This window comes from Sceloporus undulatus, chromosome 3 (genome assembly GCF_019175285.1).
Source record: "Sceloporus undulatus isolate JIND9_A2432 ecotype Alabama chromosome 3, SceUnd_v1.1, whole genome shotgun sequence".
NCBI classification, from domain to species: domain Eukaryota; kingdom Metazoa; phylum Chordata; class Lepidosauria; order Squamata; family Phrynosomatidae; genus Sceloporus; species Sceloporus undulatus.
In genome coordinates, this window is record NC_056524.1 from 71,782,468 (window position 1) to 71,798,163 (window position 15,696).

At 42.4% G+C, this 15,696-nt stretch overlaps 1 protein-coding gene across 1 annotated transcript in view; it reads right to left on the minus strand.

Annotated features, from left to right (window-relative positions):
* The window catches only part of TMPRSS3 (transmembrane serine protease 3), a 49,181-nt gene extending 34,323 nt beyond the window's left edge, over positions 1–14,858 (minus strand). The window contains 6 exon segments of the mRNA XM_042458389.1: positions 342–385; positions 3,335–3,460; positions 5,111–5,204; positions 11,359–11,466; positions 11,596–11,740; positions 14,811–14,858. Of these exon segments, the coding sequence (XP_042314323.1) occupies positions 342–385; positions 3,335–3,460; positions 5,111–5,204; positions 11,359–11,466; positions 11,596–11,740; positions 14,811–14,828 (535 nt within the window). The 5' untranslated portion in view covers positions 14,829–14,858.
* Positions 14,859–15,696: the final 838 nt, after the last annotated feature.

The window sequence follows — 15,696 nt, forward strand, 5'->3', positions numbered from 1 at the left end:
CTGCACCTATGTGCATCTCTGCAAGTCCAGTTGCTCACACATACCAGCACTCAAATAAAGATAAAGTCAATGATGTGGATGTATTCAAAGCACGCTAAAGGCATGCAGAGTTTTATCACAATTTATCCCAGGTCTATTTGCATCAGTTATTCACACAGCCCATGATGTGACTCTTTTAGAAAAACTTAGAAAAATACCTGAGACCAATTACCCCGGGTTAAGTGGTATTTTTGGCAGCCCCTGCCCCAACTTAATCAGATGCATTCGAAATGCATGTGAACAACAAAGATTCAACCCAGATGATAAAACTGGAGTTAGATTCTGATTCCTAAAACACTTACCCAAACATTTTACAACAACCACATTGCCTGAGGCGCACTCTTCTCTAAAATAAAAGAAAAAAGCAATACATTTTAAAGTATATTTTTCTACATTTTCTTCTCATTCATCAGGTATCTGGAAGTTAAACTGGTTTTAGTAGGTATGTTTGAACAAGACATTATTACTCCAATCTTAAAAGCTTTGCTAGCATAACCTTCATTTGTATCAACAGAGGAGCTAATTTTGAACATATGTGCATATTTGTTTATTAATTTCTTTAGTATCCCCTCTTGAGAACTAAGCCTCAAAGCAGCTTTCAAAGTTAAAATAACTAGAAATTAAAAAACGAAACAAAAAAGGAGATAAAAACATACAAAATATTATTGTTCAGATTAAATTAAACTGTCCATAAAATTAAAAACAATTTAAAATATATCAGTTAAAATGGGAAAAGAAATAAAAGTAGTACAACACATTTTAAAAAGCCCTTTCTTTCAAAACATTCAATTGCTGGATTTATTTATTCATTTAGTCAGTTAGTTATCTAATTTTTTTCCTGTCAGTGGAAAGATAACAAGAAAAGGGCAGTCTCTCCTCCCTAAGAAGAGAGTTCCAGAGTGTTCGTAAAGCCAGAAAAATGGATCTCTCTCCTGTTCCCACCAGACAGGTCTTTGAGGGTGGCAGAAAGAAGATCTCAGAGTCAAAGTAGGTTTCTGTGGGACAGTATTGTTCTTTAGACACTCTCGACCTGACCTGAGACATGTAGACTTTATAAGCCATAAAGAGCAATTTGATTTGTTCCCAGAAATACGAGGCAAAAGTCTCTTGACAATGGGCATACCTACACAACCCAATTCCTCCTCTCTCACTGTGACCTATGTACATGACACAGGGCTAAATATCTGATTCGAGTGCAGTCTGTAGTCATGAGAGAAAGCCAGTTCTGCACCAAATCCACCCTTTCTCTGTCTAAATTGGATTTTAAAAGCTTACCTTTTGCTCCACATTTTGCAGGACTATCCGATATATCTATGCATTAAATTATTTTAATTGATTTTGATACTAGTTTAGCAAATAAACTCTATTTATTTATTTTGTTATTAAATTACATATTTATATTATTTGTATTAATAAATACATTGAACTGTCAAGGGACTTTTGCCTCATCCTGTATAAAGGTACGCAGTGGAACTGCTGTAACAAGAGAGTCACCTCATCCCAGTAACCAGCCCCACATAGAATGCCCACCTTGACTGCCAAACAAAATATTATGTAGAAGATCACTGGTCTGATCAGGCAACTCCAGGAATGGAGACTACCTGGAACAGTGTATTACCTTGAATGATGCAAATGCATCTCAGACACCCCAGAAGCCTGACAACAGCATCTGGACTGAATCTAGAGGTCTGGCTTTTAACAGGACAGAACCACTTCTGTTTTATCTAGATTAGGGTGTGTTACAGACCACTCAAAAAGGGCAGTCTGCCAGTGCCTCCGTTTCCACCATCGTGAAGCCTCAGCCTCCAGAGGCTTTTTGCACTGCAGAAATGACACCGCAAGGCGCCAGTGGCACACTCGTGGCATAATTTCTATGGCGTGACATGCGGACCCTAAGCGTCCACTACATCAAGATGGGTGGCGCCCATGTAGAATGGGCACCGCCATTTTGTACACGCTCAGCGCGTACTAGGGTTAGGAACGTCCAGAAAGGATGCTCCTTTCTAACCCTAGTACGTGCCATGCACGTACTTCCCACCCGTGCGGAATGGGCCATAGATTCAGTTAATAATGTGTATTCAATATTAGTCATCCCTTCCCAGGATTTTGAGGATGCCTGCAGATCACAGTGCAATTCATTCCTCTGTTCTACCTTCCATTCTGTTTCTTTTCCATTCTTTACTAGGTCTTAAACAGACAAAAGCAGTTCAGAGAATGTCTAAATATGCCTAACTATCATCTCCAGTAGAAAGACTGTCTTTATTGGGGATGATCAAATCTGTCAGTTTCACTTTCTCCCACATCTGATTTTTTAAAAAAATCTCAAATTCTTTTGGACAAATACATGAAGAACTGTCAGACTTTTGGTAAGTTCTTTTCAAAAACAAACAGAAAAAAATGTCAACCCATGTGTATTGGACAAATGAATTAGGTTCAACTGATCCCAGAGTGGAGCTGAGAACAGTATATCTCCATGTGTGTAGTAGTCAAAGGAGTGGAATTTCTTAGAAAGAAGAGGAAATTTATCACTACAACCAAAGGAATTCAAACCCAGCCTTTGAAAATGTGAGGTCTCAAAATCCTCTGCTTGGATGATTGAATTGTCTGCTTCTCTTCCTCTTGCTTTCAAAAATGACCTTCTGTCAAATTTGGAAGAAATATCTAGGTTTTGAAAACTTATTATTATAAAGTAGTGAAACAATCTTCTTACTCATCCCTAGACTGAACTTCCAGCATCCCTGCTCTTCTTGATGGACTTCAGAACATAGGTCATCTGTCTGGATGATCCTAGGTAGGAGTAACGCTGCTTTATTCACCTATAAGAGCTGCCCAAAGGTCTGCCACTGGGAATACTCAGCACTTTGGGGAACACTCAGCACTGCTTGTACCCCACTGAGGCCTAATAGTAAAGAAAATTAAGGAGGTGATGAGTGATGCCCTTATTGTTGTGATGTTTTATTTAGGATGTGATGGGGAGGCAACTGAATTGAATACATTTTTTCCCCAGTGACTTTTTTAAGGTATCCTGAATCAATTTTCTAATGCACATTATTGCTTTTGCTAATGTAGAAATGGAAAGGCAGTGACTCAGGATACAGACTGTCCTATACAATAGCATCAAATGAAGCTGGTATCTCTCTCTCTCTCTCTCTCTCTCTCTCTCTCTCTCTCTCTCTCTCTCCAGTTTTTGGGGACTATGAGAGTGCATTTTATTCCATTACTTAATCCATTTAGGCTTTCTGACTGGTATGTTTGTGTTGTTGTTTTTCTGTAGTGAAACATCTGAAACACATACCGCAGGTAGGTAGCATTCTGGGGTGAGGTCAGCTGCTCCGCTGATAACCAGTGATTTGCTGTAACAAAATATTTCTGAAATTCATCTTCAATTGTAGCTAGTGGGAACTCAGCTGAATTCACAAAACTGCAAATGATAAGAATTACCAAGCAAATTCCACTGCATTCTCAACTTTCATTCTATCCATCACATTAATATTCTACCTGGTGGGTGAGTGTTAGATGGAATACTATAGAGCCTTATACAATTTTATAAACATGATTAAGGAGAACCAGTGTTGACACATCAAAAAGCGAAACATGGGCTGAATCTGCCACTGCAGAAATGATGCTATTGGATATCACTGCTATGGCTCAAAGCGATGGCATTCTGGGATTTGTAGTTTTGTGAGCTATTTAGGCTTCTCTGTTGGAGAGTTCTAGTGTTGAAACAAACTGCAAATCCCAAGATCCCATTGCATTGAGCCATAGCAGTTAAAGCAGTATCAAACTGCATTGTTTTTGTAGTGCAGTTTCAGCCATACTCTAAAAGTCCTCACTATAACTACAACAAAGGTGTTAATGGCTTTTGTATGCAGATTCCTTTGTTAGGCAGACTGCTGCTTTAGGAATATTTATTTGCTATTCCTTCAGTTGAGGGGAAATGGTTAGGAGACTGCTGGGAAACCATTTCAAATTCTGAATGAGTCTGATACACATCAGAGCTCCCAACCACTATCCGCTTCTCACCAAATTAACAGGATGAGTATGAATGGTGTGTCGTATGGGATGAATGTAGCCTATGGGGCTTTTCTGTAGCCCCATTCACCCCATTGCCTTTTTAGGTTGTTGCCTCAAAATGCCTCAAAAAGGAGATTTGAAAAATTGGAAGTTACTGGACTATAACTTCTAGTTTGGGGGGGAAATTAGAGGTGACACATGTATTGGGGATCTCAAAATGGGTTAGGAATGATCCACAGATTCTCCATAGCTGCTTACCCCTAAGCAAATGTGTTGGGTTGACACTTGAGAGATTCAGGTTCTAATGCCCACAGAGTCAAGAAACTCACTGGATGACTTGGGGGCAGTCTCATTCTTACTTCATAGGTAAGTGATGATACAAAGTTGGGAAAAAGAGAATTGGGAGGAGCAGAACTCCTTCAACTCATTGTATAAAAGGCTGGATATAAATGTAAACCAGTGTTGTGTAGTGGTTTGAATGTTCGACTATGATTCCGGAGCCCAGATTTTGAGTCCTGGCTCAGCCACATAAACCCACTAGGTGACCTTGGGTAAATCACACTCTCTCAGCCTTAGAGGAAGGCAATGGCAAGCCCCCTCTGAAGAAACATGCCATGAAAATCCTATGATAAGGTTGTCCTAGGGCTGCCATAGGTCAGAAACAACTTGAAAGCACACAGTAGCAACAACAAATAAAGCAAACAGATGTTCTCCAGGATCGCTTTAAACACCTAATTGCCCAGCACATTATTAGCCTCCACGCAAATCTGTCATGCTGTTGGCATACTTTCGTAATAAGCTTATCTCTGCAGGGATTTTACTGACTGATCAGTTCTGGTCCTCTGTTCGTATACAAACACAGTACTGATGCCGCCAGTTCCCGCCAAACGGGGTGACACCTCCGTTGTTCGGTCATTCGGAAAGGGAAAGCACACTGTAATGAGAGGGATTTCCTGAAAGGCTCTTACACAACAAAACTCTTTCTTTTAAACATCTGATTTTAGATTCCATTGCATTCATGGTATTTTATGTGTACCTTGAGAAACCAAGTATTTACTGTACACTCCATAGATTTCCTTCAGTATTTCTGACACATTCCTCCAGTTCCAAAGCTGAACACCTGCAACACACCTTCTGCCCACTTAATCTGACTATAAAAAAAACGAGAGAGAGAAGTAGCAAAAAACAGTATCATACAGCACTCTGCCACTCCCTAGAATCAAAAGAAGCATACCAGCCTTCATAATAGGAAAAACAGATACAAAAATGGGCATACAAATCACTTGTATGGGGAAAAGGTTGTGCCTGTCGGGGACTCAGAAGGACCCGCCAGGCAGAGTTTCCTACTTGGATACTGTGACAGAACCACATTGTTCAATACTTATCTCGTCATTTTTGTATTGGCATTTTTCAATAATATCAGCACTAGCTTAGAGGAGAAGCATGTATTCTGGAAGCGCATGTTATGGTTGGTGTTGGATAGGACCCAGGGAACAGGGTTCAAACCTTTCAGTGTGGAAACCAGGGGGACTGTGGGCAAGCATTTTCTTAGATAAACGGAAGGCAATGGCAAACCCCTCTGGTAATTTTGTAACAAAACACTGGACCAGTTGTCAAGTCATAATTGACTGAAGGCACTTAACAAACATGTATTGTCAGAATAAGCCAAAGTACCCCCTTTTCTTCTCCCTCTGCAGTTGAAAACCATCACACTTGCGTTGATCAATACATTTAAAGGACGACCTGCACCGAATCTTCCACTGCAGTTGAAGTACCTGGACGAATGAAGAACCAGCAGAACTTGGGTTTGTATTCTAATGTCCCCATGTTCAATGATTAGAATAGAAAAAGCAGAATAACATCTGTTTCCAACATTAGGGTAGAGGTGAAAATCAAGGTTCTACCAGATCCCGGGGTGGTGGACAGTTAGGATGTCCACCCGAAGGCTGATGGAACTGAAAGTCAGGAAGCCTTAGGGGCTCACGTTGGAGTGAGGCGACTCTGTTGACCTTACCGGTATGGAATCCTGTCTTTCGGGGTATACAAGAATCGCCCCAAGCGTCCTCTCCGGCCCGCTTCCAATGTAAGCTGGTATACGGAGATCTCCGGGGAGAAAGCGGGCTTCGACGGAGAGTCGTGGCGGAAACACCTTGCTTAGACGACAAGATTCCTAGACCGACTGTTAAAGCTAGGAGGGCATACGGCAACAAGATTGTTCTTGGTGCTCGATGCGTCCGCAGAATCGTCTGGCAGGTTTCAGGGTGCAGGAGAACTCGCTCCCTCCTGCCCTGAACCAGATCCTTGAACCTCTAAGGCTGCTGTGATTGTAATGACTTTTCGTGGATAAACTTCGTATAAGCGAGGTCGAACGCCGACATTATGCAGAGCCCAGGGTTCGTGTAGAGCCTCGGGCCTTTATACTGGATCAGTTTGAGTTGGTGAGTCCGAGGATGTGGACCGATCTCGGAAGGTCGGAAAACAACCGTCCTGATCCCTGCCCTCTTGGTTGCGCCAGGGGGGGACCGGTGGTAACGTCTTGTTACAGGATAAACACTCCTTGAGGTGGGCATTCATCGGTTCTAAATTGGCCATTGTAAAACTCCTAAAGAACCTCCTCGACCCCCTGGTACTATATTACCGCCTGTTTTTCGTTCCATCTTGGGGAAGTGATGAGGAGCGCGGTGCGACCCAGCTTCAGACGTCTTGGATAAACGGATTATGACCCATTTCAACTGGCTTTTCGGTCGGGTACGGGGTGAGACGGCATGGTCGTTGGTCGAGATCTCCGTTGAGCGCGACGGGGAAGGGCCGTTGGTGCTCTTGGAATCTCAGCGGCTTTCGTACAAGACCTTCCTCGGGCGCCTGGCGGAGGTGGGATCGGGGCTGCGCTCCGTGGTTCCGTTCCTACCTCTCCGAGGTCCAGATGTGCAGCTGGGAGACGGTGCCGTGGCGACCCTTAAACTGGGGTCCTCAGGGAGCATTCTGTCTCCATGCTATTAACATTACATGAAACCGTGGGGAGATCATCGGAGACATGGCGCGGGGTTATCAGTACGCTGATGACCCCAAAATTTTCTATGTTCCGATGTGCGTGGACTGGGATGGCGTCTCTCCTCTCGTGCCTGTTGGAGTCGTATGGCGGATGAGGAAAACCGACTCAAGCTAATCCGAGAAAACGGATGGTACTAGGATAGGTTCCCCCGGTCGGAATGCGGGGTTCCACTGTCCGACGGGTCACGCCCTGTGAAGGACTCCGTGCCGTTGGGGGTGCTTCTTGACTCGCGCTCCACTGCTGCCTCAGTGAATGCGCGGTAGGAGCACTTGTTATCAGCTTCGGCTGATCGCCAGCTCGCCCATACCTGCGACCGGAGGGACCTAGAAATGTGTACATGCTCTGGAACTTCGAGATTGGATCTGCAACGTACTCTACATGGCCTTATACCAAACTCGGAAGCTCCAAATGGTACAGAATATGGCAGCCCGGCTGGTCACTGGCGTATCCAGGACCAGCCACATAACACTGGTGCTTAAAGATCTTCACTGGCTGCCTATTCGCTTCCGAGCTCAATATAAGGCGTTGGTTATTACCTATAAAGCCCTAAATGGCTTGGGTCCAGGATTCCTAAAGGACCTCCTCTCCCCGTACAATCCGCCTCGCACCCTCAGAACATCTGGGCAGCAACTACTGAAGGTGCCTGGGGCTAGGCTAGCTTCTACTTCTAGAAGGGCCTTTACCACAGCTGCCCCACCCCTTTGGAATATGCTGCCCACGGAACTCCGCTCATCCACCACCCTGGCCCAATTTAGGAAGGATCTTAAAACCTTCCTATTTAAAAAGGCATTCCCCGACTAAATACCCTGTGGGCCTCCCTCCTCTTCCGTGGCCATGAGGATGGGCTATCGGGGCCTTTGCTATTGTTTTTAGATTGTGTTTTATTGATGTTTATGTTTTTAATCTGTATTTGTATGCACGTGTTGCATTGCTGTAAGCCGCCCTGATCTTTTTGGAAGGGCGGGATATAAATAAAGATTTTATTTATTATTTATTAACATTTCCCTGGAGAGGAATTAATTCTTTTGCAAAAGAATCTGGATTCTTTTGCGTGCGCGTGCGCACACACACACACACACACATCCCTCCATATTTGCGCCTTTGATATATGTGGATTTGATTATTCACAGATTTGATTAATATGTTCTCTCTAGGAATATCTAGGTCCACCGGTGCAATTCTATGGTCAACATTAACTAAAAGTTGCACTGAAAGACCTAGAGATTCCTAAAGAGAATACTCTACTAGGTATTTGTAGCTCCTCCAGTGCAGTTCTATGACCAATATCTGTTGGACATTGACTACAGAGTTGCACTGGAGGACCTATAGAGGTGTCCTCTCAGGTAAAAACATGGTGTTTTTATTATTTGTGGTTTTTGCATATTCAACGGGGGGCTTGTCCCCCAAACTAGTGAATATGGAGGGACAAGTGTATATCATTTTTTTCTGATCGATGACACTTCCTTACCAAAGGTTTACAATTGTGACAAAGCTTAGTCTTCTTCCACCTGTGATGGAACCCTGTGAGACACTCTGCTCTGTAGGTCTCATGGGGCTTTGTGATGTGGAGGACACTCTAGAAACTTCCTGAATCATAGAGCAATTGCAACTGCCACTGAATTTCAACACCAGTACTGTAAACTGTGGTTCCAATCTGACTCAAACACACACATCACTTGGTATTGGTTTAAGGAAAATCAGTCATGCACTGCAGAGAACATGCTGGCCTTTTGTCAGTCAATCACTTACTCATTCACTCAAGTTTGCTAAGGGATCTTGTAGCGCCTTTGAAATGGTGCAAAAGACATTGTGGCATAAGCTTTTGTAGACTTGGTCTAATTCCTCAGACCAAGTTTATGAAAGCTTATGCTACAACATCTTTCACACAGTTGGTCTTAAATGACCAGTATTCCAATCTAACATGGCTATGTCTCTGAATTCATTCATTCAAAATCTTTTAAACGACCTTCTTGAAATATGACAAATAGCAATTTTGCTTAAAACATTTTCAAACCTATGCATAAGTTCCATAATCAAAATCCTTCCATACTACAAAGGTTATGTGAATGTAAAAATTTTGTTCATTCTCCTCTCCTACATCCCAAAGAAATTTACTGTTTTATAATATACTAATGATTTTTCCTTCTATAATTTTTCTTCCCCCCTACTATTACGCTAACTGTTACCTACATTGGTACCTACTAACAATGTTTATTAATGTCATGTCCACAACTCAACTAATGTGATAAAAGTAGGAGAGTGGATTTGTGCAGAGATAAGTATTTCATTAAGGCATGATACAAATATTTCCCCACACTCCTTGTTTGAAAGTATACTGCCCCATACCCATGACATCTAAAACTGCTGACAATCAATTAAGGAGATGGTACAGTTAATGTGACTTGAGCTGTAACCACATACCACACTTAGAATAAGTGTGCTTAAACCATGATCTTAATACACTAGTTGGTTACATTTTTATCTGCTCTTGGACTATTATAGGAACATAAATCTAGCGAAAAACACCACAGTGTGCCTCTCTTTCCCAAATGCCTGTGGGGAGCATAGGGGCTTCCAGTACAAAATCTGTGTCTTGTATTTTCTGTCCGTAGTTGTTCAGTTGTCTTAGACTATCAAAAGATAATAAATTAGTTATTAGATTGGTTATTTCTCACACCTCTGCTTAGTGATGTTAGGCATAGTGCATACTCATTTTTATGGTGCTGCAGATGTTTGAAAAATCTTACTTGTGAGGTAAGCCAAAAATCAGAGACTTAATTCAAATGTGAGTCCATTTTCAAAGATGGAAAGCATCTGGGATATTGGTATCAGGTAAGGTATCAGTAGAGCAACTTTCTGGAGGAACAGAAGGTTACTTCAGTAGCTTTCTGTATCAATGAGTTCTTTAAACTAGGGGATGCCAGCTAAGGGATTCTGGTGTAGGTGGATCTACTTTGCAGGAATGTAGGTCTGGCATGGGGTAAACTCTCTGATTCCCAGGACCAAGAAAATACTGCTGTAGTGTGTTAGTGCTCTAGTTTCAATTGTCTTTAGTTATATGTTCTTCTATGTAGCCTTAATGGTGTAAGAAGTACGTACCTAAATCACACATACTTGGTATACATCCAGAATTTTGAGTGCCCTGTAGAATTGCACAAGAGAACTTTCCCTATTCTGCACAGAAGCAAGAAGCAGTAGTATCATTAATCATGGTGTCACCCAATGTGGGAAGGGTGCACATGCACCCCTCCTCTCCTCCATCCCTGGGCTTTCTGCCTGGAGGGGAAGTCTTGTCACAGTAGCCAGCAAGTGTATGCAAATGCCCCTCCTGCTTCTCCGTCCCCAGGCTTTCTCCCCTGGGAGGAAGCCCAAGAATAGTGCAGCAAGCAAGGGTGTGCATGTACCTCTCCTGGTCCTCCATCTCTAGGCTTTCTCCCTAGAGAGGAAGCCCAGGAATGGAGCAGCCAGCAAAGGTGTGTATGCACCCCTGCTTCTCCATGGGGGGGGGGGGGAGAGGGCCCAAACAGATGTCATCCCTCTTCTGGGTGTCACCTTGTGTGGTCCATATCCCATGCAACCCCCCAGTGTGTCACTGGCAGGAAATAAGAATGTCTGAGGATTTCATTTCATTTTAAAGTTTAAAAAATTCAGAATGAATAAAGTTTGTATGAAAATGTTGATTTTTTTAAAAAAATGAATATAGGAAAAACAAAAACTGTTAAAGGAACTTATTCAAGCCCATCTCTTAATAGCCTGTGTTAGAATTTAATCAGGTTAGTGCCAAATTAGGACTGTCACCTCTTTTTAGCCATGGACAACATGGTCCTTTGCTGGGAATTAATAAACATGTCGAAAGTGGGCAGTGCAAACAGAGTGGTATTCACTCCAAAATTTTCAAATTGGATATTCAGGAATGCTTGGGTGTTTGAAAAATCCAAATATGGGAGATAGTGAAATTGAAAGATTTTGCCATCTGTTGTAAGAAGTCCATGTGAGTACACAGGAAGTAGTCATGAAAGCTAGTCCAGACTGAAGTGATTTAGTTATGTTCTTTCTGCAGGTTATGCCAGTAAATTACCAGTTCTGATTAAATACCAGTACTGTTTTACACAGCTTACAATGAGAGTTTTAAAAAACAACAAAAATTCAATATTTGGTAGCACGTTAATCCTATTCTCAGCAGGAGTCTCATGAAAAATGCAAACTCTTGAATGGTTAATTGAGGGCCTAATGAATAAGTTATTGGCACTCACCACCCAGGCCAATAGCAACTGCGATGATTACCGTAAGCAATAAAGCAAGGATGAGGGGAAGCAGCCTTAGAGGTATTAAAGCATGGCACTGTGGTGTAGTGGTGTCTTCTGGAAATCAAAGAGAAAAGTGAGAAATAACCTCTGCAGTGCATGTAATATGAGACTTTATGCTACAAACAAGGAAGCTAGTAGAGACAGATCCCATACTTCACAGTCAAGAATTATACATTCTCTTACCATTCTCATTTTCACTGGGATCTACTTTTGTTTGCTGTATGCAGAAAAACCTTTTGTAGAAAAAACAGAGCTCAGAATCTGGCAGTTCATCTTCTGTGACTGAAACAATTTCAATGGCTCCAGGACTGGAATCTGTTTCTTGGACCTGAACCAGCAGAGAGCACATGCATGCACACTGTAAGACATTGCAAGGTCAAACTAAATGAGTCATCTCCATCCTCTTAAAAGGTCTTTTCAAAGTACCTCTCCTCAGTATATGCAGAACATGGCCAATACAGTGTTTGGTCAACACTCAGAAGCCTATCCAGGAAATCTGGGCTCAATTGCCAGAAAAAAAAATGTGTGGCTGTTTTGCATTTGTTAAGGCACACAGAGAACTGAATATATTTCTTCACCAACATATTCAGATCTGGAGCTCACAGAGAAAATCATTGTCTGATACACACATCTATTTCTGTTCCCTCCATACCAAGTGTTTTGTTTTGTTTTGTTTTCATTATCCCAGCATCCCAGTTTAGGGGATAGCAAAGAGCTGATTAATTTTACCATTGCTTTCACCTCTGGGAGTCTAAAACTCTTGGTGATGTACTACAGAAAATTAACTAGGAGCATAGATAGGCTGGTTTGAAGAAGGCACAGGCTGGGAACAGTATTAAACAGATCTTATTGTATGCCTCCAGGCACAACTCAGCCATATGGCATGCCTGATCCAGACTCCTGGAGTACTTTTCAAAGAATGATACTTTCCTGTTCTTCAAAAAGTATGCCAGGAATCCAGATTGTGTGCGCAATGCAGCCAAGGTGGGCCTGGAGGCATGCACTAAGATCCATTTAACCCTGTGCCCAGCCCATGCCCAGAGCGGGTAAAAAGAGGCATGCAATAATTTCCCTAGTCTCTCAACAGCAACCCTTTCATGTGTAATACTGATTTACCATACAGGAATAGTGTACGAATAAGGCCTTGTCTGCACAGGCCAAAAGACCTGTTACCCCCCACAAATTCTGATCTTGTCCTATTCAGACAACACACATCCAAAACTTAAGTTCTGGTGTAGAATCCAGATGACATCTGGCATATTCCACACCAGAACTGGGAGGAAATGGACTTAACATGTTTTGAAAAAACTTACCTGTTGCTCCAGATCTTCCAGAAAGATTTGGAGTCCTTTATTCCCACGCTGTAGCAGCTGTTTCTACAGGCATTGCACTAGGCTGCCCAGTAGGTTTGCCACAGCCAATGCAGGTCACTTGTTTTAATATCAGAAGCTTCCAATTTGGAAAAAATGGCCACTGAAGTGACTTACGAGGCCCAAATTCAACACTGGAGCCAACAGGAAGCCGTCTTGAGAGAAAAGTCAGTGCGCTAAAATCAGTCTAATTTCTGAATTTGAGCCACATTCAGAAGAGGTAAGTCGGGCACTGGAGGTGGTGCAATAAGCTCCATACTTTAATTTGTCCACAAGAATCAGTCTTCTCATCAAGGAAACCCTGTTAAGCTTCTCCCGCAGAGATGCTCTTGAAAAAGATTAGGTTCTGGACATAATGGTCTTAACAGGGGCTCTTTCTTTAGATGATAATGAGTATTCCTTTACTTGCTTCAAACAGCAAAAGGCCCACCCTGTTATGGTTGGAGGACCTCCTACTCATTCTGATGAGTAGCAAGAGCATCACTATGGAGGTGTGGGCCACACCAGGTGACATCCTAATGGGGGTGACACCACTGCTTTCCAAACATCTACTCTTTTTAGAAAAAAAATTAAAAATCACATCTTACCAAATTTTAATTGTAAGCAAATGAAGCTATGTACACGCAAATACATTTAGGTTGCATATATGATATTGTAATTTAAAGGGATAATATTACTTTTGCTAGTTGTTTACGTCACAGCTATTACCATTGCATTCAGTGATATATGGGAAATATAATTTATGAGACACAAAAAACATTACTAAGCCGTGTTACAGACCGCCCAAAACGGGCGGTCTGCCACTGCCGCTGGATGCTGCGTCCGGGAACCGCAGCAGCCAAACCGTGCGGTTCCCGGGCGCAGCCAGAAAGAAGTGCCAAAATGGCGCTTCTTTCTGGGCCCCAGAAGTGGCGCCGCGAGGCGCTAGTTCCACACTTGCGGTGTCACTTTCGCCGCACAACGTCCGGACGCTACGCATCTGCGATGTCAAAATGGCGCCCCCCATGTGGACGGGCACCGCCATTTTGTACAGACTCAGTCCGTACTAGGGTTGAGGGGTGTCAGGAAGTGACACCCCTTCTCAACCATAACACACCCCTTCCTAACCCTAGCACGCCCCTTCAGTGTGTCTGTAATGCGCCTAAGTATTCTGTATGGTGTGGTCAAGTGGGGGGCGGTGATAAATTGAGTTACTGCACCAAGTGACTCCAACCCTAGTGACACTGTTTTTTGTGGGTTTTTCAGGCTATGTGGCCATGTTTTAGAAAAGTTTCTTCCTGATGTTTCGCCAGCATCTGTGCCTGGCATCTTCAGAGAATGACACTGCTGCTGAGTAGAGAGCAGAATGTCAGTCCCAAAATCCTAAGAGCACCACAGTTCTGAAGAACTCCAGTGCTCTTATTAATGGCACAAAGCCAAATGGTTTTTAAATGAAATAGTTTGAGGCGTGCTCCCAATAGGGTACAAATTACCAGGAGCAATACACTCAGGAAAGCTGGTTCAGTTCAATGGGACTTTTACATAGAAATAGAAAGGATGTCTCATACAAGCAATTTCATGTCAGAATTTTGCCTTCTATCCTGAAAAAGCCTGCTGCCACACAGAAGAATTAATGTAGTTTGGCTCTGCTTTAACTGTCATGGGTGCATCCTATGGAATCTTGGGATTTGTAGTTTGTTGTAGCACCAGAGCTCTCTGACACTAGAGTTCTCTATCCCGCAAAATCCAGAATTCCACAGCATTGAGCCATGGCAGTTAAAGCAGTGTCAAACTGCATTAATTCTGCAGCATAGGGGCAGCCTAGGTTAATAAATTGCTAAGCCACTATGATCAAAGAAAAACATGATTTTCTTGGGGCAATTGTCTGTATCTCTTTAGGTATGCCTCATGTCTTTAGGTGTGCTTCATCCTTTGAGAATCAGCTCTTTAAAAAAAAAAGGAGTTTTGCAAAGACAGTCATGTGATGGAGGAACAGAAGAAAATTATTTAACCATCATCACCACCACTATAACCAAAGGTATTACTCACCTCTTCCAATGAAGCCATTCTCACAATCCAATGTGCTTTTTCTTTGCATTATAATAGTTAGCCAGCTAGAAATGCTGCAGTCTGCTCTGCAAATATTTTCATTGAACCACCCGGAATTGCTAGTTGAATCATTGTAGCGGATGGCACTGTGACTGGCGTCAGTGTAATTCAACCCGCCTAGAGAGATCAGGTAGCCTAGAATGGCATTGCTCCAATCACCAGGAAGGTAAAAGGGCAGCAAGCCTTTTAATTAACCATAATCAGAAAACAGAATGTTGTAGTATTTGCAAACATATCCAAAGAATCTCTCTGGAAACTGAGCAAAGTGTATGTGCGGTCTTTTTCTTTCTTTCACATCACAAAAATGTGATTTAGTTGTGCAGTTTTCCATCATTAAAGGCCCATTGACAGAGTAGCAAAGAGCATCTTAAAATATGATTCCTGTTTGAAATAATATCTCAGTAACAGAGAAGAGGTGTCCTTCCAGAAATACTAAAGAGATACCTGTGGGTAGATATTCCATCTCTCATAAACTCACAACAAAACAGCTTTCTGCAAGAGGATTCCTGTTAAGTGAAACCCAAAGAAGATGACTTCTGGCTGAGAAGGATGCAGCCTGAGGACACAATATGTAGATTATTATTTTCTGCACTTTAGACACCTATCATTCAAATTATCAGTGCTTTCACAAGGTGCTGATTGTGTCAGCTTCCCCAACTCGTTGCTCTTCAGACATATTGGACTATAATTCCCATCTTCCCTGAGTAGCATGATGGGGGATATACTACAGCATTTCTGGAGTACACCAAGTTGGGAGAAGCCTAGATTAAATTAGAAGGAGGAGAATTGACCTCTTACCCTAACTGATAATATGTAAGTATGGAGC